General features: G+C 43.8%; 2 protein-coding genes across 8 annotated transcripts in view; one reads left to right on the forward strand and one right to left on the reverse strand.

Annotated features, from left to right (window-relative positions):
• VEZT (vezatin, adherens junctions transmembrane protein) overlaps nt 1–9,284 on the forward strand; it is a 57,992-nt gene extending 48,708 nt beyond the window's left edge. For 6 of the 7 annotated variants that reach the window (XM_044280528.1, XM_044280529.1, XM_044280532.1 and 3 more), the window contains 4 exons: nt 1,544–1,737; nt 2,134–2,234; nt 2,373–2,580; nt 8,188–9,284. In XM_044280528.1, coding sequence (XP_044136463.1) covers nt 1,544–1,737; nt 2,134–2,234; nt 2,373–2,580; nt 8,188–8,696 — 1,012 coding nt within the window. In that variant the 3' untranslated portion in view covers nt 8,697–9,284. Of the gene's footprint in view, nt 1–1,543; nt 1,738–2,133; nt 2,235–2,372; nt 2,581–3,070; nt 3,105–8,187 lie in introns of all 7 variants that reach the window. The other variant, XM_044280534.1, reaches the window with a different exon arrangement.
• Nucleotides 9,285–18,819: 9,535 nt separating this feature from the next.
• The window catches only part of C2H3orf20 (chromosome 2 C3orf20 homolog), a 34,108-nt gene continuing 24,951 nt past the window's right edge, over nt 18,820–27,976 (reverse strand). The window contains exons 10-12 of the mRNA XM_044277236.1: nt 24,879–25,021; nt 21,539–21,614; nt 18,820–19,042 (exon numbers count right to left, since the gene is read on the reverse strand). Coding sequence (XP_044133171.1) covers nt 19,019–19,042; nt 21,539–21,614; nt 24,879–25,021 — 243 coding nt within the window. The 3' untranslated portion in view covers nt 18,820–19,018. The remainder of the gene's footprint in view (nt 19,043–21,538; nt 21,615–24,878; nt 25,022–27,976) is intronic.

Genomic DNA, 27,976 nt, shown 5'->3' on the forward strand with positions numbered 1-27,976 from the left:
TATTGAAAGCTGACCGGTTACTCACTCTTGCCTGTAGCACATAAACGACTAACGCTCTATCCCAGCCACCAAAATCTTCTGACCGAGACTGAACCTTAGCAGAAGGTATATTAGCAATTTAAAGCACTGCACCTCCCTTTCTTTTTTTTAACACAGTTTATATATTCCCAGACTGCTTAAGACCCAAATTAAAAACCCTTGTATCCAGTTTCTTTTATGATAAGAACGACCTTATTTTTTTCCAAAGTGGAAGTGAATTATTCATCCGGACACAGATTTGCAGTCCCGTCAAGACAGATAATGCTTTCTTTGAAGCCCCTATTATTTGTCAGCAGGATTTTTAATACTTGTAAATGCTGCAGTGTTCAGATAAAGCCCATCTGTCAGCATGACCAACCCTATTAATTCAGGCATGCTGCATAGTAAGGTTGACCATGCTGATTTGAATAATTCCTTGTTTATGTCTGTATGGTGCACCATTCCACAGGAGGCAGCATTTTTATTAATATGCTAGTTAGCTAGTTGGAGCACTGGGGGGGATGGCCTGAGCCCTTGGAGCACCAGTTTGTGAACAGCCCTGCAGCCTTAGCCACTCCCATTCCCTGGATTGACAGGATTGAATAGCTCAGGGAAAAGGGGAGTGGCTAAGGCTGCAGGGGTGTTTACAAAGTGGTGCTCTGATGGGTCAGACTGGCCCCTCAGTGCTCCAACTCGCTAATTTGCATATTAATAAAAATTCCAACTTTCTCTGAAACAGTGCACCATACAGACATGAGTAAGAGTCACAGGATGTGAAACAGCTGTTGCCGTACACGCTTATCATCTCCCTTAATATATACCTACCTGAGATGAATTGTTGTGGATATTGCTTCTTTATCTGGGTAAAAGTTAAAACCTACTATACATGGTCAGTTTACTGCTGCTGAGTGGAAGATGTTATTTGAATGGTAATTCTCATGATAATAGTCGGTGTAGAATATGGATTACAGCTCTGTTATTTCTCTTGATAGGCCTAGATAAAGATACCCATAGAAGAGAGTTGCATTGATTACTGTAATGTGTGATGCTCTAATTAAGTCACTACGGGGGGGTTCTATCTGGTTGTAGTGTATGTTTTGACTGAAAATGTTAAGCAGGACTGTTCACCATGCTAAAAGTTGAAACAGTGGAGCCAGGACAGGAGCCAGATCGCATGGAGTGACCAGAAAATGATATGCCTGATCTCACAGAAGTACACCAAACAGACAGGTTACATGACCTTATGTACATTGCCGTCCACAAACCGCTGATCGGCAAAATCCGGTGGGCTCAATAGTAGAAATGCCTATTCCTGTCCGCAAAAAGGACATCCATTAAAAAAAAATTGTGGTCACATAGAAATTAATGGGTCTACGTCTGAACCACAAAAAAATGCAGATTGGACGTGGACTAAAAATATGATTGTGTGCATGAGGCCTTGTAGCCTAACTGTACCTTGCTAGCAGATAATCGAAAAGCCACACAGAGAAGTACACATTTTAATCACCATCTCGTCTTTGCCTAGGGTAATTATACTTGAGGATGAGCTAGAAAAACTTACTGCCCTCAAGGAATCACAAGGCATGACACCTGAAGCTTCGCTTATACTGGAAGAAAAGCTTAAGCTGATACAACCACATGTGCAGGCCAGTAACACATGCTGGGAAGAGGCCTTGTGCCAGGTAGAGCGAATGGTTCGAAGACCTCCAGCGAAGAAAGGTACGATAAACTTGGTAACAGTGTTCATGTTCTGTGGGACTACTTGCCTAGCTCATGTATAAATGGGATTTGCAAACCTATAATGCATTATACATGCCATTCACAAATTGTCCTTCACAACACACGTAAAGTATACCATTTTGTTTGTATCCACTGGAAGGTGACTACACTGGCCTCCACGGGAGCATGGGAATCCAGTGTAGTCACCCACTGACTTGCCATCTGTTGGTAGGCAGAAGATGTCAAAAAAAAGTTTTATGTGAAATTCCATCTTTAAAAAAGTTTAAATAAAATGTAAACGTTTTAAAGAAGCTGGCTTTTATATGCACAAGCAATAACAAGAATATTGTAGACATTCAGTTGATGTGTAAATACTTCTCTTCTCTCCACCTATAGATACAGCTAACACAGCCTGCGAAAATTCACATTGCCCTCTAATGCCCAATGTGCCCCCTGCACTACGCATTGAAGATAAAGATCCAGTCCCGGAGGAGCAGGTAATTTATGACCACTTTCATGTTCCCAAGAGCCCCAGGACTGGTACGTTCCTTCACGTTGCAAAGTCCCTGGTTTTTATCAGCAGTACTTACACCAAGCATAGCCTTCACTCAAATGACGACCGTTTTTACTTTCAGGAATTTGAGGCCTATGTTGAAGACATAGCTCCAGATGACGAATTTAGCAGAGATGATGTGTATTTATTTTCTCCAGAGGAGAGAGAGAGACAGAAGCGAGAACGGGAGGAATCTAAGAGAGTATTGCAGGAGCTAAAGGCTGTCCTAGGCTTAAAGGCATCAGAAGCTGAAAGACAAAAATGGAAGCAGTTGCTGTTTAGTGAACATGGTGTGTGTTATTCTCTGTCATACTGCTGCTTAGCCTGTTGGTTCTCATTAGAGATGAGCGAATTTCATATTTTGAAATTCGTTCATGCTTCGTTTACTGGTAAAAGGTGAATTGTGTTATGGATTCCGTTACCACGGACCATAACGCTATTCCATAACGGAATGCCTTTAGAGGCATTCCATTATTCATTCCGTCATAATAGAAGTCTATGGGCTGCAAAACGGATCTGTCCTGTTTCCGTTAGGCAGGGAAATCCTTTCTTGCATAACGGAAATGGGACCGATCCGTTTTGCAGCCCATAGACTTCTATTATGACGGAATGGAATTGCGTTATGGTCCGAGGTAATGGAATCCATAACGCAATTCACCTTTTACCAGTAAACGAAGCGTGAACGAATTTCATAACTTGAAATTCGCTCATCTCTAGTTCTCATGTTCTTTTATCTTCAGAAATGAGCAGAATTAATAATTTCTAAATAATCCTTTATAGGTGAAGAAGAAATGATGACTAAATGCTAATGATGGTTTGTCCTGTTTCGCGAGTCACCTAAGTACAACTAATGCTTTGCTAACCTACTCTATTTTTCTCTAAATAATAGGAAACTCTCTTTAGAGCAATTCCCTAATAGACTTGAATTAGCTGGTATTTGGAATTTTTAGTTATACCAGTTACCTTACACTGGATTCACTGCTCCACGAGTCCCACAGAAGTGAACGGAGCAGTGGACTCACATGTGCACTACTGGTCCAATCCAAAGGTGGACTCAGGGACTCCTTGTTCTGTGAGTCCTGTCTGCGGTCCTTATTAACACCACCCACCGGACTTCCAAGCATAGAAAGAGAAGAGGTTTAAATGAATAAAATACAAGTTAGGCTTCGTTCACATCACTGTTTAGCCTTTCCGTTCTCCTGCTCCGTTTAGGAGTAGGAGAACAGAAAGGACGGAGAAGGCACATACTGAGCCAAACGGAGCCTAAGGACCCCATAGACTATAATGGAATCCGTTATGTTTCTGCTCAGAAGATGATTTTGGAGTGGAGACAAAAGTTGTGCATGCAGGACTTTTGTCTCCGCTTTAAAATCATCTTCTGAGCGGAAACATAACGGACCCCATTATAGTCTATGGGCTCTGTTTGGCTCAGTTACATGCCTTCTCCGTTCTCCTGCTTCTAAACGGAGCAGGAGAACGGAAAGGCTGAACGGTGATGTGAACGTAGCCTAATACTAAAATCTTTCCCAGTCTACTCAGCTCATTCTACTATAGAACGAGACACAATGTTCAATGTGACATGTTTCCTTTAAAAAGAGTTAGCGTTTTGAACGTTTCTGAATAGAACAGCATAAACTTATGATTGTACAGTAACTCCGCTCATTATCGCTCGGTAAACATTAATGTGGCAGTATACTCCGCTATATTCAATCTTATTTATAGCGGAAAATATGCAAATTTATGGAAATATGAATCTTTCCAAGTTTCTGCTCTTTCCACTAGCTTGCCTCAGATGTAGCTGGCCAAGTCTTCAGAGTTTATAGGAACCTAAGATTTGTTTTCCCATTGCAGCATCACAAAAATCACTACCTGTAATAACGCTGCTACTCTGTGAATTGGGGTTTGTGGATTTACAAATGCTACTATGCAGTTGGTTGTTTCATGGCAAGTGGTTACATTAATATTAATGAAGCGACCTTCTCTTTATTAAGGCTCATTTGCCTCAGTACATGTGTGACAGTTACCTTTTTCCAGCTGGTGGTTTATGCTGGTCATACCGTTGATTGTCTGTCCCTCCCAAACATCCCATACACATGCATGGCCTGCGTTGCTTACACAGGCATGTTGAAGTCCAACAGCTCAGTCCTTCTCTTCCCAAACATCTACTATCGGGGGAGAGTCATGAGTTCCCCATACATATCAAATGGTTGGCCAGTTCCACTAAATTCAGAGGGATTTGGCTGCTAATCAAATTTATTTGATTAATCAACATTGCGGTAAGACACAATTCAGATTTCTATTAAAATTGTAAATGTAATATTAACCCTGCCCCAACACAATGGGAGCCTGCTACTTGAAGGCTGGCTCCCACAGTTACAGCCTAGCCCTTTAATCTCCAACCCCCCCCCAGATGTTGTAGTTAATAGCAAGGGTGTTGCCAAGGCAGCTGGAGGTCTAACAAAGACCACAAGCACAGCCTAATAGACAGTCTGTCGGCCTTACAGTGATAGACTATAATGCATTGGGATGCTAGTTGTATCAATGTATTGTAAAAGTGATAAAACTGTTGCATTGTGATTATAATATTTAAAGGTAAAAGAAAAAATTAAACAATTTTTCTATAAAAGCAGATTTCTTTTGTAAAAGTGGTAAATATAAACCCACATATGCACACCCGTATAATAAAAGTATAGTAAAAGTATTATTTAAACCGCCCAGTCAGCAAAGTAAAGAAAAATCTTCAAAAAATAACAATGGCTTTATCCCCATTTTCCCTGATAAAGCAAATGAATGTTAATCAGTAACCCTGGGTTCACACCTGAGCGTTTCTGAGACGCGCGTTTTACGCGCGTATTTGTTGCGCGTTTTTTGCAATAGTAAACGCGCGTTTGACGCGCATTTGTGTGATTGACTGCAGTGTTGTCCAATGAGTCTATGGCCAAAACGAGCGACAAACGCCCCCAAAAAAGCTCAAGAACTTGTTTATGCGTCGGGCGTTTTACAGCGCGTTCAAACGCGCTGTAAAACGCTCAAGTGTGAACCAGGGCCATAGGGAAGCATTGGTTTTCACGTGTTGAGCGTTTTACAGCGCGTTTTGAACGTGCTGTAAAACGCTCAGGTGTGAACTTAGGGTAAGTCCCATGTAACCCAAGATATACCAATGCATACGGTATGGCTTTCGGAATGCAGAGACATAAACTCCTGCTATAATTGTGCAGAGATAGTAAAGAACTAATAAAACCATACGTATTTGGTATCGCTGTAATCATGCTGACCAGGAGAATAAAAGTAACCTGCTAACTTATGGCCCACGGGGGGAATGTTGTAAAGTATTGCAGGTTTTTTTCCCCATTATAGACCCAAAAAAGTTCATCAATAAATGATATGCACTCCAAAATAGTGTCACAAAAAATACATTTTATCATGCAAAAATGTTCTCAATTGGCTATGTAAATGGTAAAATAAAAAGGTATGGCTGTCTGAATGCAACACCACAAAAACAAGATTAATTCCCCTTTAGTTGGGGGTAAAAGGTGCCTATCCAAAGATTAGGGGATACCTAACTGATTGGTGGGGGTCTTACTAATGGAAATCTCACTGATCCAGAGAAAGGGGCTCAGGCATGAGCACTGCTGCTCTATGAGCACTCATTCTCTGAGACTGCCAGAGAATAGAAAAAAAATGAAAATGCAGAATTCTCCTTAAAGGGGTTGTCTCACTCCAGCAAATAGAATTTATATATACTGTAGAGGAAGTTAATACAAGCCACTTACTAATGTAATGTTATTATCCATATTGCTTCCTTTGCTGGCTGGATTTATTTTTCCATCACATTTTTAGCTGCTCTTTTCCATGGTAACGACCACTATGCAATCCATCAGTGGTGGTCGTCCTGTTTGCACACTATAGGAAAAAGCGACGTGGAACCGCACATAGGCTAGTGCTTTTTCCAATAGTAGGAAAAACAAAGAAACTTAAGTTCATAAACGTCCAATGGTGAAAAAAATAATATACTTTATTAATTACTCAAGCAGTGGATGATAAAATGCCATAAAACAAGGGGAGTAGGGAGCACGAGCACCATCCCAGCTTTACAGTGTCGACAAAGAAAGTCACAGCCATAATTAAACATTGATGCAATTAGTAGGAGTCCAAAAATGAAACATGGCAATTACTGAAGTAATGTAAATATGGTGGGTAATGACCAGAAGGGAATCCACACACAAACAACCCGCAACCGAGGCGGTGGTGTGAGCCTGCTGGACCTATGTCCCACCTATGTAGCAGTAAGTCAGAGGAGAGAATGTAAATGAAAAGACTCGCCAAGAGTAACAGCGACCTGGATATCTGGGATGGCGTTACCCCGACGCGGGTTTTTTTTTTTTTTTTTCTTTACTTTTTCCAATAGTGTAGAAGCCGCTGCTGGATTGCAGGGTGGTCCCAACCATGGAAACAAGCAGTGTATAACGTGATGGAAAAATGAATCATACCAGCAAAGCAGGCAATATGTACAATCACAATACATTAGTAAATGGCTTGTATTAACTTTCTCTACATAATAAATGCTATTTGCTGAAGGGAGACAACCCCTTTAAGTTAAGGAAAAAATAAACAAGATTTTATTTTTAGACTATATTGCCCTATCCCTGGTGTATAGCCAGCGTTAATAAACACCGGATCTGAGCAGGCAGAGCTGCAGAGGAAGGGAGACGGCAGCAGCCTGATTCAAAGAAAAAACTGGAGATGTCTCTCAGACTCCATGTAGCTGAACTGTAGTCACAGATCACAGCTCCGCCCTAGTGCAGATGAGCTAAAAAAGTCATGCCGTAAGATCTCAGGAAAAGAAATGATAGGTAATCCTCTCCTGTGAGTACTGCCTTGCATGTCATATTTTAGGTCCTGACTTTTTTTTTTATACTGATGACATATCCTCAGGATAGGTCATCAGTATCTGATTGTCGGGGTAAGACACCCGGGACCCTAGGCCATGTGACCAATGAACGTGACATCACGCCATCGCAATCAGCTGATCGGAAAGGGGTCCTGGAAAACCCCTTTAAGATTCTACTTTAGGATTTCTTATTTATAAGTGAATTTCTTTTTCTGTTGCCCATTGTTTTTTAGAAATGTAGGGTACTATGTCTAAGCTCATGTAAAGCTTGTTTTCTAAATGGATTGCAGGTAGGGGAGGCTACTCTTGCAACAGACATACCGTAGATGCTAAAAGGGATCAGGAGAGCTACAGTAGTGGCTGTAATCTTGCACAGTAGTGGCTGTAATCTTGCACAATAGTGGCTGTAATCTTGCACAATAGTGGCTGTAATCTTGCACAATAGTGGCTGTAATCTTGCACAATAGTGGCTGTAATCTTGCACAATAGTGGCTGTAATCTTGCACAATAGTGGCTGTAATCTTGCACAATAGTGGCTGTAATCTTGCACAGTAGTGGCTGTAATCTTGCACAGTAGTGGCTGTAATCTTGCACAGTAGTGGCTGTAATCTTGCACAGTAGTGGCTGTAATCTTGCACAGTGCTGGCTATAATTTTGAATAATGCTGGCTGTAATCTAGCGCGGTATTGGCTGTAATCTAGCGCAGTATTGGCTGTAATCTAGCGCGGTACTGGCTGTAATCTTGCACAGTACTGGCTGTAATCTAGCGCGGTACTGGCTGTTATCTTGCATAGTACTGGCTGTCATCTTGCACAGTACTTGCTGTCATCTTGCAGCGGTCTTAGTGATACGTTTGATGGAAATATAGTTCAGTGCTGCTAAAAGCTTTTTAACAATGATTGGATTATACTGCATCTCTGCTTCCTAATGTAGTTTATTAAATAGACAGTGTGTATTCAAATCAGTAATTGCTTCTTTTTGTTCTTTTTTTTTTCTCTCCCAAAAGCCGTAATTAAACCTTTCTCACATATTGAGATAGTGGATAGTCCCATCTCTCCTCCAGTCTCTGATCCAGACTCCCAAAGCAAAATGCAAAGGTTTGAAGATGACGTCACCAGAGAGGTAAATGGAGTGGAAGCCTTTCATAAAGATGCCACCATTCATGAGACCTTAGAGGAACCTGATACTGATCAGGATGAAGCAGACAACGAAACGTTTCGGCTGTTGGAAAGGCCTGGACAGGCTCGTGCTAATGAGATTGTTGAACCTCCATGTCCTGCACCCAGGACTGTCCTGCCGGCCTCCATCAAAGAGAGGCTTGCTCGAATCCATCAGGCATCAGATTTACACTTTGCCTCGGGGTTAGCAGCACAAGCAGCTGCCCGCTCACTTACATTTACTTTCCTGCAAGAACAGACTTTTGGTGACGAATGGGGCAATGAAGAAGAGGAGAGCGGCAATGCTTATGTTGGAGATGAAAGCAATGAAGACAGATGTTCTGAAAATGAAGAATGACCAGACGGAGCTAAGAACGGACGAGCCATTGAACTCCTGGAGCGCGTAGACTGGTAGCCTGTTCACTATGTAAGGGCAGACCAGAGGCAAACATTTACTCTTCAAATAACACATGGTGATTTAATATCCTCTGTGCCTGGAAAGTTTGCAGCAATCGACTCTGCAGTGTTTCAATGAACCCTCCTCCATGTTATCCAAATTTGTGTCTTACAAGTTCTTGAATACTGCTAGTCAGTGGAGAAACCCAAGGCTCCGCACAGATTCAGTGATGGTGGGAACTGTAAAGCAATGCAGCTGCCTAGATATCTTTTGGGTTATTTTAATATTTAATGTTATTTATTAAACCGGAGATTCAGTTTGTTTTCAGGTTTTAATATCGTGCCCTCCTGTTTGGCTGTCTTGCTTTCTAGACAGGCTGATCCATTGTTTTACCCAGTGTGGTATGGATGCCACGTTGGCTGTGTCTGTCCAGTGTGCACTGGCTGATGACATTGTTTCTTTGTGACTGTTCTATATTTCTTAAACTATTTCACTTCTTTAAGCTTAGAATGTAATTTTTATAATAAAAAGCAAAACGAGAAACCTTAACGTGTATGTCCATTCAGATTTTTATTATTATAAATATTTTATCTTTTATTTTGCACCTTTATGTATTCTTTAAAGGGGGTTTTCCTGGGATTTACATATTGATCTCCTTGAGGAAGCCACAGAGCAACCGACTGAGCTGCGCCTACACCATGTGACTGACAAACGTGATGTCACTGGCCTAGGAAGAGGCCTACGTGCTCATTGAGTGCTGCAGCCTCTTCATAAAGGAGTACCACCAATCTCCTATTGATGACCTATCCCAAGGATAGATGATCAATATCAAACTCCTGGAAAACCTCTATAAGTGTGCTAGTGTCATTTAGCTTGTCAAGACCGTTAACGCTCTCATTCTCACATTGGCCACTGATAGCGCTCTGGTTGGAGCTGCAGCCTCCTCACAGCACAGTACATTGCATAGTGGCTGTACTTGGTATTGCAGCCCAGGCCCATTCACTTGAATGGGACTCAGCTGTGCCTATGGTATATGTCTAATAAACATAATCAGTGGAGTGCCTAGGGTGTTTGGCACCCGGGGCTGGTCCTTTCTCTCGCACCCCCCGCCCCAATACTTTAAAAAACAATTGTCACTTCACAGTAGTTTTGTACAGATGTGTGCCCCCTCACAGTAGTTATGCCCACATTGTTCCCTCTCACAGTAGTTATGTCCTCTCTGTGCCCTTTCACAGTTGTAATGCCCTGTTTGTGCCCCTTCACAGTAATAATTCTCATTGTGCCCCCTTCACAGTAATAATTCCCATTGTGCCCCCTTGATAGTAATAATCCCCATTGTGTCCCCTTCATAGTAATAATCCCCATTGTGCCCCCTTTATAGTAATAATGCCCACTGTGCTTCCTTTATAGTAATAATGCCCATTGTGCCCCTTTCACAGTAATAATGCCCACTGTTCTAGTAATGCCCTCTATGCCCCCTCCATAGTAGAAATCCCAATTGTGCCCCCTTCACAGTAATAGTGCCCACTGTGCCCCTTCACAGTAATAGTGCCCACTGTGCCCCCTTCACAGTAATAGTGCCCACTGTGCCCCCTTCACAGTAATAGTGCCCACTGTGCCCCCTTCACAGTAATAGTGCCCACTGTGCCCCCTTCACAGTAATAGTGCCCACTGTGCCCCCTTCACAGTAATAGTGCCCACTGTGCCCCCTTCACAGTAACAGTGCCCACTGTGCCCCCCTTCACAGTAACAGTGCCCACTGTGCCCCCCTTCACAGTAACAGTGCCCACTGTGCCCCCTTCACAGTAACAGTGCCCACTGTGCCCCCTTCACAGTAACAGTGCCCACTGTGCCCCCTTCACAGTAACAGTGCCCACTGTGCCCCCTTCACAGTAACAGTGCCCACTGTGCCCCCTTCACAGTAACAGTGCCCTCTGGCTCTGTGCCTCCTTCATAGTAATAGTGCCCTTTGGCTCTGTGCCTCCTCCATAGTAATAGTGCCCTCTGGCTCTGTGCCTCCTCCATAGTAATAGTGCCCTCTGGCTCTGTGCCTCCTCCATAGTAATAGTGACCTCTGGCTCTGTGCCTCCTCCATAGTAGAAATGCCCATTGTGCCTCCTCCATAGTAGAAATGCCCATTGTGCCCCCTCCATAGTAGAAATGCCCATTGTGCCCCCTCCATAGTAGAAATGCCCATTGTGCCCCCTTCACATTAGTAATGCCCTCTGTTCCCCCTCCATAGTAATAAAGCCCTCTGTCTGTGCCCCCCCTGTATTAAAAAAAAACACAGTAACTACTCACCTTGTCCCGTTCCTGAAGCTCACATACCTCTCTGCAGCACTGTGTGGGTGGAGCTTATGCAGATTTTCGTGCTGCAGGCTCCACCCACACAGGCCAGCAGCGCGATCTGTGCCTGCAGGCTGAATGGTGCAGCAGGGAGAAGTCTTTCTGCTTCACCATTCTGTGTGCTGCAGGCCTGAGGGAGTTGGAGGAGTGCTGGGAGCTGAGTGGTGAGTGACAGGACCACAGCTCCCTGTATTGATGGAGGCGCTCATTGGTTCTGGCACCCCCTGAGAGCCGGCACCTGGGGCGGACCGCCCCCCACGCCACACCGTTAGTACGCCACTGAACATAATGTCACTGGCCTAGAAGGGGTTGCAGAGCTCACAGGTTCACCAGGTCCTCTTCAAACTGCTGGTTAGCGGTGATGTTGGGAGTCAGACCCCTACTGATCAGATATTGAGGATCTATTCTGAGGATAGGTCAGCATTATTTTACACCTGGAAAACCCCATTTCAGCTGCTTCCCCTGCAACTAAACCAGAAAGAAAAGAGGAGCTTAAGTGAAATGAGTGTAATAGGCATGCAGCCATGTGATTTGCATGAACAAATATGTAATACTACACAACAGGCATATAGCCAGATAGGAAAACCTTTATCTGTGGGACATTCTCCCCTTTTCAACAACAATGAAGCCCCCTTTTTGATTAGCAGTGCTGCCCCCCTGTAGTATAGGCTGTGACGTGGCTGTGTAAATCTGATCAGCTGCTGAGTTGGATGTTTAAGTTCCATTCAGTTTTAAGGCCTCGTGCACACAACCGTGTTTTTGGTCTGCGTCCAATCGCATGGGGACCCATTTATTTCTATAGGGATGCCAAAAATGCAGACACCACGCGGATGCCATTCGTATGCTGTCTGCATCCGTGCGGCTATATGTCCGTCCTCGAAAAAAAAATAAAATAGAACATGTTCTATTGTCCATTTTTGTGGACAATAATAGGCATTTTTACAATCGGTTTGGATGGGAAAGTGCAGGACACACACGGCCGGTATCCACGTTTTGCGGATCTGCAGTCAGCGGACCACAAAACAGATTTGGTCATGTGCGTGAGGCCAAAAGGGAATATGTCACCAGTTTTATGCTGTCCTGACTGCTAGGTTCTAACAGCTTCAGCACAAGGCGGAGGAGTCCTGATATTCATGAGATCCAACTAAAATTAGTAGTTTGTGGTCAGAACCGGGAGCTCTGGAATATGAGGATCCCAAACACAGGAAAAATAAAGATGCAAAACATTGACCAAATCTTTGCTATGTAAAAGTGGCTTTACTATGAAAATGTGTTAAATTACTGGCAGTTTTTTTTTTTTTTTCTTCTTCTTCTCAAGGATTCTTTGACTATAATCTCATATAATCATGGTTAGAGTATGGGGAAAAAATTTGCTATACCTTAATTTTTTATGCTTAAAACATACCTAACCTTTCAACAAATTTTGCATCAATCAATACTACAGTTTATGGACTAGATGGAGAACCTTTTAGAGACTGAGTGCCCAAACTGCAATCCAAAACCCACTTATTTATCGCAAAGTGCCAAAACGGCAATTTAACCTAAATACTACAGTCCGATACAGTATATCTTCCATGTACTTTATCCTTTAGCTATAATGACCTGCCTACATTCAATGCACCGTTCATAGTGCGCCCTGTGCTGATGAATGGCAGGAAACATCTAAGGGTTGCCCACAGAAAGGGCTATGAGTGCCGCCTCTGGCACCCGTGCCATAGGTTCGCCACCACTGGACTAGACATTTCTCACTCATAAAACATATTTCAAAGTTTCTTGTGGTTGCTTGTACTATTGATTTATGTAAAGTTGTGCAAAAGTACAGTGGTCTTTGCAGTCAAGGTGTCGGTCCTATCAGTGATGACAGGCTTCCCTCTATGACTGTGTATACACAGATAGCTGTCAGTCACTGATAGGACCGTCTCCTGGACTGCAAAGCCCAGAAGGAGCAGAAATATAAATGAGTAAAATACAAGTTTTACTTAATCTTTTCCCATAAAACTATGTATCAATCTTCTCAGCTTCTCCTGCTCTAGAACATGCCGGTGGCACATTACACTTCATTACAATTTTCATGATGACAGGTTCCCTTAAGCCCCATACAGTATAATGTCTCCTTGTGGCCTAATATATAGTATAATGTCTCCTTGTGGCCCCCATGCAGTATACAGGAATTTCTCCTTGTGGCCCCCATGCAGTATACAGGAATTTCTCCTTGTGGCCCCCATGCAGTATACAGGAATTTCTCCTTGTGGCCCCCATACTAAATGGGTATTAATCGCAATATACATTGTTATTGCAATACATTTCCTAATTATCGTTATCGCGGGAATATTTTTGATATCGCCCAACCCTAGTGTGCATGTACACGGGGGAGTCCTGAAGAATAGCTGTTGGACCAATGAGCGATTGGCTGACCGCCATTTAAGCTGTATGGGTACCTTTAAGTCTGCTAGTGGCTAACATTTTAGCCATAGAGAATTTTCACTGGAGGCATTGCTGTATATTTGGAATTATAAAAACTATTGTAGGTAAAAAATGAAAAAGTACACTTGTTTTTTTATGTTTAGGGAAATAATTGAGCACAACCATATTCTTACACATTAGACATGCAAACCTACAGAGATGCGAGTTGAAGGGGGTTTCCGGCCTACTTTTGTGGCAGTACGTTGGGGTAGCACTCAATATTGTTTCTGTTGAGAGGCTTTAACAATGTTCTCTCTTATCGGCTGCTAGGAATGAGAAGCTTTTGTGATGGTAATTATGAAGCTTGCCAGCCCTGCCTAGGAGCTGTACGGGCACAGACTCACAGGGCGAGACATACTGGATCACACCAAACACCATTTCTATAAACACCCTTTCCCCTACCATTTTAGTAAAAAGAAGGAAAACGCAGGATGTGACCTGAATGAAGGGATGTCTTTACGCTGAGGTTGTGTGAGGCGAGCTCATTTAGTAAGGAGAATTAATAGTCTTCTGTTGTCACCATCACCTAAATTATTCTTCTTAGGCGATGTAGGAACAAAGACGAAGTAGCGCAGCCCTGCGTAAAGCTGAAACTTCCTGTGTCCGCGAAAGCCTATTAAACACAACTCTGAAAAGACGAGGATTTAATTACCAGATTGCTATCAAGTAGGTTCCTGGTGATTTTTCACAATGTTCTATGGGGGGAAAATAAGTCATAAATATCTTAAAACACTGAAATAGAGTGTTAAGAGTATTGCTTAGTATAAGCGGCCGTTTGTGCACATGTAAAGAAGTAATAGCTGGCGAGCGAACGAGCGTTCAGTCAACTGGTGTTGAATGTGTATGGGCATATTAAAGGGGTTGTCCCATTACAACAACGTATCCCCTATCCAGAGGTTTAGGGGGATAAGTGTCTATTAGGCGGGGGCCCATTATTCCCCATATTGGAGCAGTGGACACTGCTGCTCCATTCATATCTATAGCGCTACCTGTAATTGGCGCCCCCAAATTAAGGTGTTGCCGAAGCGCGCGTCTGGGTGTGCGGTTCTCCTGAGGTGATAGTCCCACTCATGGGTATGTAAAAACTGATTTTATATATTGTTTGTTGTCTCTTTGAGAGAGGGGTTAAATGCATTTGATTATATAGACACAGGTCTTGACGCTTTTATATACCTCAATATAAGTGATGTATAGCTATTGTACTCCCCTCTGCATTGAGAGCTCTACTATATTTTCCCTCAGGTGTATACCGCACTTTCATTTTTGATGTATATCGTCTTTATTTTTATCATGTTTTATACATGTATTTAATAAAGACTATTATTTTTGAGCCATTTTAGACTCCGCTTTGTTGGTATAGGTTTATTTGCTCTATGTTGAGTTGGCTTCCTTTGAGGGGATTTGATGTTGCCCACTACATTTCTTGGGCCATTATCTGTTTTTGTGTTGCGTAACCTGTATATATTAATAATTACTATTTAGGAAGAATTTAACCCTAGTATGCTCATTTGGATTTCTACAGGATTGTTTTGTTGCAGGAGCATGCAGAAAATCCTGAGATTACTCAACATTCTAAAGATGTGCCACATCTGATGATACATTTGGTGCATCTTTTGTCTGTCTTTACACCATCTATTCGTTTGCTTGCTATACACAAAAACGTTGGCACAGTTTTAATGTGCACTGTTGCATCTTAAAGGGAGTCTGTCACCAGATTGTGACCTTATAGACCACTTACATAGCGCTCTAGCATAGCAGTCTATGATTCTAATGGTACCTTGTTTGGACGCCATTCCACGGACACGTGCACCGCGAATCTAAAGAAGGTAGTGCCGCCCTGCTTCTTACTAGAATCTAATGGTACCTTTGATGTTTGCTTGTGAAGTTCCACCAAGGCAAAAACTGACTTTTATTCAAGGGATCGCACTTTTATTCAAGGGATCGCAAGTGCCCAGGGAGGGGTTCACCTCGTTGGAGCCCAGGCTGTTCTGCCTCTTTGTGGGCACGGCATCGCAGTAGCTACTACGCATGCGCCGGCCAACGGTGAGAAACAGCGGCGGGGAGGCGGACCAGAGACACCCACAATGGGCATCGCAGTGCGCATGCCCCGGCCAAGCAATGGATAGCGCAAGCGCGGGATCTCGCTGCAGAGAAGGAGGACGCAAAGAAAGAGCGGGGCGGGCAGAGGAAGAGGCTGGGGCGGGGATATGGCGAAAAGAGGCAGAACAGCCTGGGCTCCAACGAGGTGAACCCCTCCCTGGGCACTTGCGATCCCTTGAATAAAAGTCTGTTTTTGCCTTGGGGGAACTTCACAAGCAAACATCAAAGGTACCATTAGAATCATAGACTGCTATGCTAGAGCGCTATGTAAGCGGTCTATAAGGTCACAATCTGGTGACAGACTCCATTTAAGTCACGCCCCCTTTCCCGCTAAAACACACCTTTTCTCATTAAACCATACCCTCTTTGTTCAGTTAGGTACAGTGGATCAGGGGCGTAACTACCATAGCAGCAGACCATGTGACTGCTATAGGACCCAGGGCAAGAGGGGGCCCAGTCTTAGTTGGGATTATCTCCTACTGGAAGTGAAAACTTGGTCAGGACTCTATCCTCTAAAGGAACAACTTTTAGGAAGTGAGGCCGTGGTAAAATGGCCCAAGGGTCATTGAAAAGGGTTTAGGCGGAAACCCTTCTGTCCTGTGTGGGGGGCCTGGTTTGATCCTTGCTATGGGGCCCTTACTTCTTTATGTACGCCACTGTAGTGGATTATTCCTTTTTCACATTTGATTTATAATTAGGTATAAAAATAAATGCACAAAAATGCAGAACATTTTAAAATCTGACAAGGTGTAGGCTCATTCACATTAGTAAATGTTGAGCTATTGTATGTGTGTGAAGTAAACATTTAGGATCCATTCACACGTCCGTGTGTGTTTTGTGGACACGAACATCGGCAATGTGCATTCCATATTTTGCGGGCCACTCATCGCCGGCACTTGCAGACAAGAATAGGACATGTTCTATATTTTTTTTCGGGAATGGAATTGCGAACCCAGAAGTGCAGATCCGCAATTCTGTATTTGGGCCGCACATTCTGCGGAACAGAATTGCGGACGTGTAAATCGACCCTTACAAGGTGAAGGAATGATATTCTGTCTGTAAAATGTGAGAGATCAGAAGGATCCTAAAACAATTGCAAATAATTGACATTATGGTATGTTCAGAATCCTACTAGCCCAGTAAGGTCGAATGCATACGGCCGTGGAACACGGACGTGAGCGGTCCGTGGTATCCCGGCCTGGCATCCTGCTGAGAGCAGGCGCGTACGGCGTCATTGGTTGCTATGACGCAGTGCGCTTTGTGCCGCCGCTGCACTACAGTAATACACCGGTATGATCTATATGAGTGTATTATTGTACTGCAGCGGCGGCACGAAGCGCACTGCGTCATAGCAACCAATGACGCCGTACGCGCCTGCTCTCAGCAGGATGCCAGGCCGGGATACCACGGACCGCTCACGTCCGTGTGCATTCGGCCTAAGGCTGCTTTTTACATGGCCGTGTCTGGTCCTTGAAATACAGTCCGTGGGACGGTCACAATTCCTGGAGTGACCGCAGCAGAACTCACAGCATCATAGTGATCTGTGATGTAGGGAGCTCAGGTCAGATGAGCTGCGGCCGTCACAAGGACTACATTTCCTATGACCACACACAGCCGTGTGTCAAGCACACATTACAGTCAACTATGCAGTAACCATTTAGTGCCTTAAATAGAGGAAGTGGAAAGTAGCATTGAGAAACCATTGTACAGGTCATGGCGGAGCGCTCATCTGCACGAGGGCTTAGCAGGCAAGGTTCAAAATTGCTTCCTGCCTACAGTCTGAATGATGACATCAGAAATCTAAGCCTACGCAGACAGGACAGGTTTTCTCTTGTTAAGGCCGGTAGCAGAGATGCCTTATGGTACAGATGGTGCTCTCATTATTCATATTTCTGGCGCACCAACATTTTTATGTAGCATTTTTTTTATGGATTCCTCTATTATGAAGTATCGATATACATCATGTACTATCTTCAATGGGGTAACAACAAAAATGTCCACATTCAGGCTGGGTTCACACGTGACTGATGCACTGAGCATTTTCGTGTAGCAAATCTGCAGCGCCGTACAGAATCAGCAAAGTGAGTTTTTAGCAATTCTCATTTACACGTGGCAGAAAAGATCCGCAGCAGTGCGGATTTAAACCTCTAGCATATCCATTTATACAGTGGATTATCACAGATTTCCCCCTTTCCAATGCAAAGAATGAAAACTGTGTCTCAAAAGCCTGCAGATGTTTCCATTCTAGGGAAATGTTGGAGTTGTTGTGGTCATCCATGAATTAGGGCTCATTCAGACAAGCGGTGTAAAACCCGTCTGTGTCCTATCTTCTAAGGCTACTTTCACACTAGTGGCAGGACGGATCTGACAGGCTGTTCACCCTGTCAGATCCGTCCTGCCGCTATTTCGCCGTGCCGCCGGACTGCAGCTCCGTCCCCATTGACTATAATGGGAACTGGGGGGCGAAGCTCCAGCGCAGCATGGCAGTGCATGGCGAGAGGCTGCCGGACTAAAAGTACTGCATGTCCGACTTTTTAGTCCGGCGGCCTCTCACCGCGAACTGCCATGCTGCGACGGAGCTCCGCCCCCCCGTTCCCATTATAGTCAATGGGGACGGAGCAGCAGTCCAGCGGCACGGCGAAATAACGGAAGGACGGATCTGACGGGGTGAACAGCCTGTCAGATCCGTCCTGCCGCTAGTGTGAAAGTACCCTAAAACTGATGATTTTCTATCCATGTTGAATCAGTTTTTTCTATCTGTCCATTTTAGAAGAATGGGGGCGGCGATTAATGCAATAATGTGCATACTCTTTTATTTGTTTGGTTGATCTTTATAATAAAAATGAGCAATAAGTTAAAGAAAATGTACTGCTCTCCTTCAGCTTATAGCAGGGGTCAGCAACCTCCTGCACTCCAGCTGTTGTGAAACTGCAACCCCCAGCATGCACACTTGGTCAGCAGTTCCTGTAACTTCCATGCTGGGCGTTGTAGTTTCACAGCAGCCGGACTGCTGGAGGTTGCTGACTCTTTGCTATAGTAAGTTTTTTAAACTATCATTAAAGGCAGCCCTTTATAATGTGGTCTTGCATTAAATATTTGATTTCTGCTGGCATAATCCTAGGTATGGTATATGCTGAGTTGCAGTGGTAATCACAGCATTGAGCTGGTTGTCAGTGATGTGAATTGTACCAATTATATATATAGCTGCTAAATTGGATACAAAATTTGTCCATTTCAGAAGTATAAACCAAAACCCATAATATAAAGTTTATTGGATTGTGATAAATCCCCTCGCAATGTACAGAAGCTAGTGATGTTTTCTTATACTTCCAGTCAGTGTCCATTGGTGCTTTGTAGGCTCTTCTTTACCATGTCTACTGCTGACCTAATGGAGCAACCTGTGGGGAGATGACAAAACTGAAGTTAAACTCGTGCCTTATGATTCATGTTCTTGTGCTGTCATTTGAGCAAACTAAAAGACATGCTATAAATATCTATTCCTCAGCCTACTTGTTTCAGTCAGATTATGTATATATATATATATATATATGCAGAGAATCGGACAGCACTCCAAGACTTGAAAAAAGTAAATCTTTATTCACCCATGTGAAAAATAATTGCAACGTTTCAGCTCACAATCGAGCCTTTCTCAAGCAATGAAACTCAAGTGTTTCATTGCTTGAGAAAGGCTCGATTGTGAGCTGAAACGTTGCAATTATTTTTCACATGGGTGAATAAAGATTTACTTTTTTCAAGTCTTGGAGTGCTGTCCGATTCTCTGCATATATTAGAAGGTGAAAAGCTCATTCCTTTGGACATAGCACCTGAGCCAACAGACTGGTGCCGCCAAATCTCCTTTTCTGCTATATATATATATATATATATATATATATATATATATATGTATATATATAGTAATGGAAGTTCAGGGCGGCACACCTTGTTGCAAGTAGTTTGAGTGCCAGCGATGTTTGCACTTTACCAAAGTGTTAAATCCAGATTAAATAAATACACCGCAGCACGTTCAATGGTGAAAAAACTGTGGGATCCTTTATTCACCCAAGCTTGGGTGAATAAAGGATCCCACAGTTTTTTCACTATTGAACGTGCTGCGGTGTATTTATTTAATCTATATATATATATATTGCAGCTATCATAGCCATCATTAGTACCAAGGCAGCACCTGCTTTCATCATTGAACACTATTATTTGCCATTGATGGCCGAATCGCAGTTCACAGGAGGAAAACACTTTCTGCTATCATACATAGTGTGGAGATACACATGACCAACTCTAGCTGTCATGGTCGCCATTAGCTAAAATGTACGTTCCCATCTAGTATTTGCCGATGGAACATTGGTATGTCGAGGCCATCATTGAACCAGTCCTACTTTCTTTCTCTGACTTGGTGCTCCAACAAGATAACACCCACCCACACACTTCCTGCGCTACATAACATGCTCTTTAGTGTATCCGGCAGTTCGATCACCAGATCTCTCCTCATCTAAATGTATGGGGGGATGGGGCGACAGACCTCCCATCAGGGGCACATTGACCATATACCTTACAGCGAAATTTCCTGGGGGGCCGTCTGAGCCCTCCTCATGGCCGGCCAGTGGAAGTTTTTGGGGATGTATTTTGTGATGGACGGTGGTATTTGGCTCTGTTGGGATGGTATAATGTGCCACAATATGGTACTGCTGGCCCGGTCTACTTGTGTTGGCCCTGCCTTCCATAAATTTGGACCCGACTATAAAACAGAGCCGCTTTTAGAATTTTTTCCAGGGCCACTTTACGTTCCCAGTCCGCCCCTGACTCCCATGCACAGCAGCCAACAACCACCTTGGCTGAACTAGGGGTCCAAGGAAAGCGCTAGGAATGACATACCACAGGAGGAGATCCAGCATCTGTATGACCATTACCATGCCAGAGTAGTAGCGTAGCCTATATCACAGCAAGAGCAGATGTCACCCAGTATTAATGTGGCCCTGCCTCATATACCCTGCTGCAGAACCTAAAATAAGGGGTGCACCGCCTTGGTTGTGTGATCATTGACCAAGCACCACAAGCAGTTTATACAAAAATGGAACAGCACCTCCAGAGACAAATCGCAGGTGCAAGCTACCCAGCAATAATACAGCAAACAAATGAAGTAGCAGCACACTACTGAATGCACTAAGACTGAGTGAACAGGTGAATGTGTGAACAGGGTCAAATACATGACGCCAATACTTACTGCTAAGCAGTGAAGAAGCTCTTAGCGCATATTATTGATCAAAAATATGTCAGGCCCACCTACCAGACGACAAGGTAGCTTCTTATCAGGTGGGACCTACTCTAACATGGAGGGTCCAGCTCCATTGTTACTCTGATTAAAAACACCAAGGGGTGAGGGATGGGTGGGGAGTGCTAAGTTCCAAAGAGGAACTTTTTGCTACTTTATTTGTTTGCTGTATTATTGCCGGGTAGCTTGCACCTGCGACTTGTCTCTGGAGGTGCTGTTCCGTTTTTTAGTTATATGTTTATTATAGAGGACTAGGCATCCTCTTTGGAACTTAGCACTCCCTGCCCATCCCCCACCCATTGCTGTTTTTAATCAGAGTAACAATGGAGCTGGACTTTTTGTGTTAGAATAGGTCCCACCTGATAAGAAACTACCTTGTCGTCTGGTAGGTGGGCCCGACATATTTTTGATCAATAATATGCGCTAAGAGCTTCTTCACTGCTTATCAGTAAATATTGGCGTCATGTATTTGACCCTGTTCACACAGTCTTAGTGCATTTAGTGGTGTGCTGCTACTTTTTGTTTGCTGTATATACATATATATATATATATATATATATATATATAGTGCAGGCTGTTTTATAATAGTGTCTATGATGACGTGTAGTACCTGAGAGAAGACTTCCTTAATAGTTGTGCTTGTTGGAGATATATGGAAAGAGGAATAGTCCACGTGTTCTTCATGGCTTTAAAAACAAAAATGAATATAAAATCAGTACAACTGTGTATTTGACCTTACCTAAAAACAAGAGCAGACAATATGTGATTTTACCCATTCATTGTTTTGTACATCTATACATTCAGGTTCATGGAGGTGTTCCTGTATGGAATGAGCTGAATGTCCCGTTGTCTAAACTTGCGTATAACATAGTTTCCATCATTTTAGTAACAGAATTGAGCAGCATGCTGCAACAGGGATATTATTTTAATGTAATTCAACATGAACAAACTCATTACTTTTGTAATCTCTATTGCAAATATGTTCCAGTTACTAGATATTGCCTTTACTTCATTATAATGCTGTCTGAAGGGATTTTTCGGAAGTACAATATTGATGTCCTATCCTCAGTCTGACTCCCGACACCCTGACGAGGTCACGGTGCTCAGGTGACCGCTGTGACCTCCTCACAGAATACCAAGCACAGCTCTGTACATTTTATAGCGGCTGTGCTTGGTATTGTAGCCCAGGCTCATTCACTTAAACGGGATTGAGCTGCAAATAGGCCCATGAAAGTGATGTCAGTGGTCTGGGAAGAGGGCAAAGCACTCCCAGGAGCGCCATGGTCTCTTTAAACACCTGATCTTGAGGACAGGCCATCAGTATTGAACTCCTGGAAAAGCCTTTCAATCTGTATGGTAATGTGTATGTTCACCTACTAAGCTGGATCTGCATTGCTCAGTTCCCTCCTTCAACTGCCACCAGCCATATCTACCGTTACAGGGAGAGAGCTGCGGTAGAAAGGACACACCCCCCTGAGAAAGGACACACCCCCCTGAGAAAGGACACACCCCCCTGAGAAAGGACACACACCCCTGAGAAAGGACACACCCCCTGAGAAAGGACACACCCCCTGAGAAAGGACACACCCCCTGAGAAAGGACACCCCCCCTGAGAAAGGGGACACACCCCTGAGAAAGGACACACCCCCTGAGAAAGGACACTCTGCCTGAGAAAGGACACTCCCCCACCCCAAGCTGTCAGCCTGAAGAGAAACTAGCAGGGTAAATGGAGCAATGAATGGGGAGATCTCTGGATCGATGTAAAGTACAGGTCTGGTTCTAGCCTTGTTAGAAAGCTATTGGCATGTATTATATGATGTCTGATTTTTATTTTTTACATCAATCATGGCAGAGCCCTTCTAAAAATAAGAAAAAAGGGGGAGTTGTCCGAGTTATTAAAAAAAGGTCCCTCCAGGCGGGAATAATCATAAAATAAAAAAGGACATATACTCTCCTATCACACCCAATGGCACTTCTAGCACCGCTGACTAACACTGCTGCAGCCAATCACACGTCAGTGGTATATGGCACATAACTGCAGGGGTCACATGGAGTATGTGTGCTAAACCACGCTTGTCATGTTATTGCTTTATGACCATTCCTGCCTAGAGGGGCCATTATTTTATAACCTGGAGAAGCCCTTTAACTAGGCATTAACCTTCAGTTCTGATTGTCTGTATCGCACAAGTGTGCGCAAATGCAGAGAAGGTTAAAAACATGAAGTTGGTGGCAAAACTGAGCAGGGCTAGTAGTAGTGTTTGTATGTGATTCTTTACCAAGCAGCGTGAACACACTTAAATGTACAAACCACACAACCCCTCTGGCAGGGACTTCACAGGACAATGGCATGTATATAGCACAAAGCTGATATATATGCAGAACCTATTGATTTCCGCCACCAAAGTCTGTAGATGCCTGGACTTTGTGTAATGTGGCCACCTGCTGTTTAGTGGATTGAGTCCCAGTGTGACTGTGCAGTGGGCATTCACATACACCTCCAGGTCATGGACCTACTTCTCTGATCTTCCCACTGCTATTAGAGTGCCTTAGGCACCTAGCAGGTATCAAAGCACAGGATATCCTATTGATGACCTTAACCAAAATAGTGAAGAGACAAGCTGCCCTTCTGTACGGAACGTTTTACATCTGCTGCATCTTCATAACATGACAAATGCAAATGTCCAAGATGGCGAGCCGAGCTATACCATTTCCCCTGCTATATATAGGGAAAGAGATTTTATTTGTAATCATTTATTGTCATTATATGATTATTCATTTTGGCAAACAAAAAATAGGTTTATACTCCCATTGTTAGTGACCCCCCGGCACAAATTTCATTTTCTTGGCGTCAGATCTAATTTTAAGGGAATCTGTCCCCTCCTGCAAGTCCTATTAAAGGGGTTCTCTGGGACCGGGAACCCTCTTTTGATTTTAAAAAGACTCACTTGCCAACAGTACTCTGATTTCAGCACGAACTACCTTCTCCTCCACTTCAGGTCCGCGCTGGACCTCAGTGGTACTAGTGGCCACGTGCCGTGCCTGCACACATCACTGCTGAGGCCACTGACTGGCTGGTAGCAGTGACATGAGTGTAGATGGTAAGTCTTATGCGGGCACCAGAAGCGGAGAAGAAGAGAGCTTTGTGCTGTAGTGTAGTGACGGATTAGCGCTTGCAGTATACTAGACGAAGGCCTGTCGGAATTCATTGTATCTGGCATAGCCGAATACTGCCATTCGCCACCAGAGCCCATGGACTATCATGGGACCTGGCAGGGATTTGGCAATCATTGTATTTTGTCCAGCCAAATCCTGGTACCCATGCTGGAAACTGAACAGATCCCTGCCAGGTCCCATTATGATCAATGGGGTCTGGATGTACACTGACCCTCCGATCCGGCTATGCCAGATCCGACGAACTCCAGAAGGCAGTTCCCCGGCTGGAACTGCATGCCGTATACCTTAGCGCATATGTGAAAGTAGTCTTAATGTGGATTTACACTGCCCAATTGTCGAGCAAATTATCAGGAACGAATGTTCCTGCGAACACTCGTTCCCGACAATCTGCCTGTCTAAATGTGCCGCCGATCACCTGAGGAACGAGCAAAACGCTTGTTTATCGGGTAATCCTGTCATTCGTGCAGGCACCACCAATTATCGTTTCTGGGCAGCAGATTGTGCTAAACAATGCAGCCGTACGAGGACGAGTGATCGCAATTGCGATCACTCATTCTCATACTGTGGAGGTGATGTAAGTGCAGTGCTTCCTCCCACTGAATGAGCAGCCGACTGTCAGGCAGCCCCCCCCCCCCCGACAACTGACTGTGACATCGGAGCATCTAAACCCACCTTTAGTGATGGTATATGCCATGGACAAAATCTTGCCAAAGAGAAAAAAGAAATGTGCACATAAAACATTACACACAAAATATTATATGAATAATGATGAATACCTAAATTTGAAATCCTTGGGTAAACGGCATCCTGCCTGGTAGTCGCTCCTCGTTAGTATTATCTGTTTCTGAAGGTCTTTTATTGATCTGCTGTATCCATTAAAAATGTAGTTTGCAAACACCAGCTTGCCACTAATATACATCTGGGGTAAAATAAAAGAGAAATATAACACATCAATACTGTGAATCCCCTCATTCTTGCACTAATAGGAGCTGAGTAACCCTCTGATTTATGTGGTTGTATGAACAGCCTGTGCCAAAGGGGGGAACCGATCACATCATAAGCCTGCTTTCTCCATGATGTTTTATATGGTTCTGTGACTGAGCCGAAATTAAATTCTGTCCTTAAATAAGATCCAATGCACCAGGGCATGAAGCCTAATTCTTTTACAGACCAATATTTTATTGTGTTTATAGACAAATCCTCTCACTCTGGACCATACTAAGTATTCTTGACATTTAGGCCTCATGCACACGACCGTTGTTATGTCCCGTGTCCGTTGTTCCGTTTTCCGTGATTTTCTGTGGACCCATTGACTTTAAATGGGTCCGTGGAAAACTCTGCTAATGCACCGTTTGTCATCCGCGTCCGTGATCCGTGTTTCCAGTCCGAGAAAAAAATATGACCTGTCCTATTTTTTTCACGGACAACGGTTCGCGGACCTATTCAAGTCAATGGGTCCGTGAAAAAACACGGGAGGCACACAAGATTGTCATCCGCGTCCGCGTCCGTTTTTTTCCTGTAATTTGCATGGCAAACTTGACTTAGATTTTTTTTTACTTTCCTTCATGTCTGGTGATCCTCCAAAAATAAAGGAAAGCACACGGAAACAAAAATGAACGTGGATCACGGAACAACGGAACCCCTTTTTGCGGAATGCAAAAAAATACTGTTGTGTGCATGAGGCCTTTGTCTGACGTCACATCTGCCTTGGAGGCTCCATTAGGGGTTTTCGTCACTGAGTTCATCAAAAGTATTGCAAACAAGTTCTCCGGAATAGAAATCTAATGGATCCCATTATAGTCAATGGGATCTGTTAGCCTCATGTTTCTGTCAGTTATTTGCCAAATCTATAACGGAGCAGAAGAACGGAAATATTAGTGCTGATGTGAAAGTAGCCTAATATGAGCTTCATCTTTGATTAACAGTGGCTATGCAGTCAAGGAATTTTTGAAACAAACTATAAAACAGAATATTTATCTTTTCACTTGTTTTGCAGTGTACTTACACTGAAACCATGAGCAAGTCCCAGTTGATGGATCTGTTATTCTTATTATATGTCTCTATTTAATACTTCTGACGTGGATAAGATAAAAACTGATGGAAAAAGGATACCATTCAAATGAAACAAAGGGTTTTAATGTCCTGATGAAGGGGATTATTCACCCCTGAAACGTGTAGACAAATACAAGCCATTTAAACTATACGCTTCATTTGAATGGTATCCTTGGCAGCACCCGCAGAAGAGGTTCATGTGTTTTTATCTTATCCACGTCCGACTTCTACTCCGGCACCCGTACGTTTTTTGGGCGCAGGCAAGAACCCAGGCTGCAGCCAAGACCCCGTTTGCTAGTCGGGATATACACCAGCAGGAGCCTATACAGCTGTTGTGACTACCTCACAACAGCATCTGGTAAGCCAATCTTTTAAGCATATATAATAATATTGTTAACAATACCACACATGAGGCGCTGTCCTCTCTCTTTTCCTTTTTTCTCTTGTTCTGCATCTATTTAGTACTTACTATATCTGCATAACGATCTTGCCTGGGCAGTGGTATGCTACCATACAAGTAGACCACACAAAGACTATGGTAAGAGGACTCCTAGCACTGAACTGTTTCCCTTAGAGAAGGTCGACACGTGTTTCTCTGCTGGAGTTCAGCAGATTCAGCCTAGCCAGATACTGCCTTCCTCGCCGGACCCCATTGACTGGGATTGTGCCGGTTTTAGGTCGGAAGAAAAAATTGCATGCAGTATCTGACTAGTCCGATAAAAGCAAGTGTGAATCTTGCCTTATTGCTCTTCAAAGTCAGAGTATTTACCTGCATCCTTTACTAAGGGAGCTCACTGTGTGCATATTTATACAGCTACCATTGAGTTACAAGGGTTATCCGACCTTTGAAAAATAATAAAAACAGGAGCAATGTGCTAAAAAAAAACACTACTCACATGTCCAATCTCCAGCTTGCTCTGCAAGCAACCACAGTTCATGCATCACTACTTGGCAATGGGAGCCATGATTGCTGCTAATTAAAAATGTTTCAAAGGTTGGATAACCAAGTACTAGCAGTATACATCCATATGCATTTAGCTCCCCCTAGTGGTTGCTGCATGCAGGCATCATTTTATCACGGAACTCTATGGTGGTGTTAAAGGGTTTCTACCACCAGATTTGGTCCTATTTAGCTGACTGACACTAGCGATGTGCTAGTGTCAGCAGTCCATAACAGTGTTCTTACTTATCATCTGTCTGCTGCCGTTCACCTTAAAAACGTACTTTTATAGATATGCTAATGAGCCTCTAGGTGCTATGTGGACGTCATTGGCACCTAGAGGGCTCCGTCCACTAACCATTTCAGCCGCCCATCGCGTCCCTCCAGCCCGCCCCGCTCCTGTTGATTGACTTGAAACTTTGCAGTATCTCGTACCAATTCCCGTGCCTGCGCCGTGCGCTTCTGTATTCTCCCGGTGCCGGCTTCCTCACTGCGCCTGCGCCAACTACGTTACAGTGAGGAAGCCGGCACCAGGAGCGCGGCATTCACTCACTGCGCCTGCGCCGAATACAGAAGCGCACGGCGCCGGCGTGGGAATTGGTACGAGATACTGAGAAGTTTCACGTCAATTAACAGGAGCAGGGCGGGCTAGAGGGACGCGATGGGCGGCTGAAATGGTTAGTGAACGGAGCCCTCTAGGTGCTAATGACGCCCACATAGCACCTAGAGGCTCATTAGCATATCTATAAAAGTACGTTTTTAAGGTGAACGGCAGCAGACAGATGATAAGTAAGAACACTGTTATGGACTGCTGACACTAGCACATCGCTAGTGTCAGTCAGCTAAATAGGACCAAATCTGGCGGTAGAAACCCTTTAAGGG

This window comes from Bufo gargarizans, chromosome 2 (genome assembly GCF_014858855.1).
Source record: "Bufo gargarizans isolate SCDJY-AF-19 chromosome 2, ASM1485885v1, whole genome shotgun sequence".
Lineage (NCBI taxonomy): Eukaryota > Metazoa > Chordata > Amphibia > Anura > Bufonidae > Bufo > Bufo gargarizans.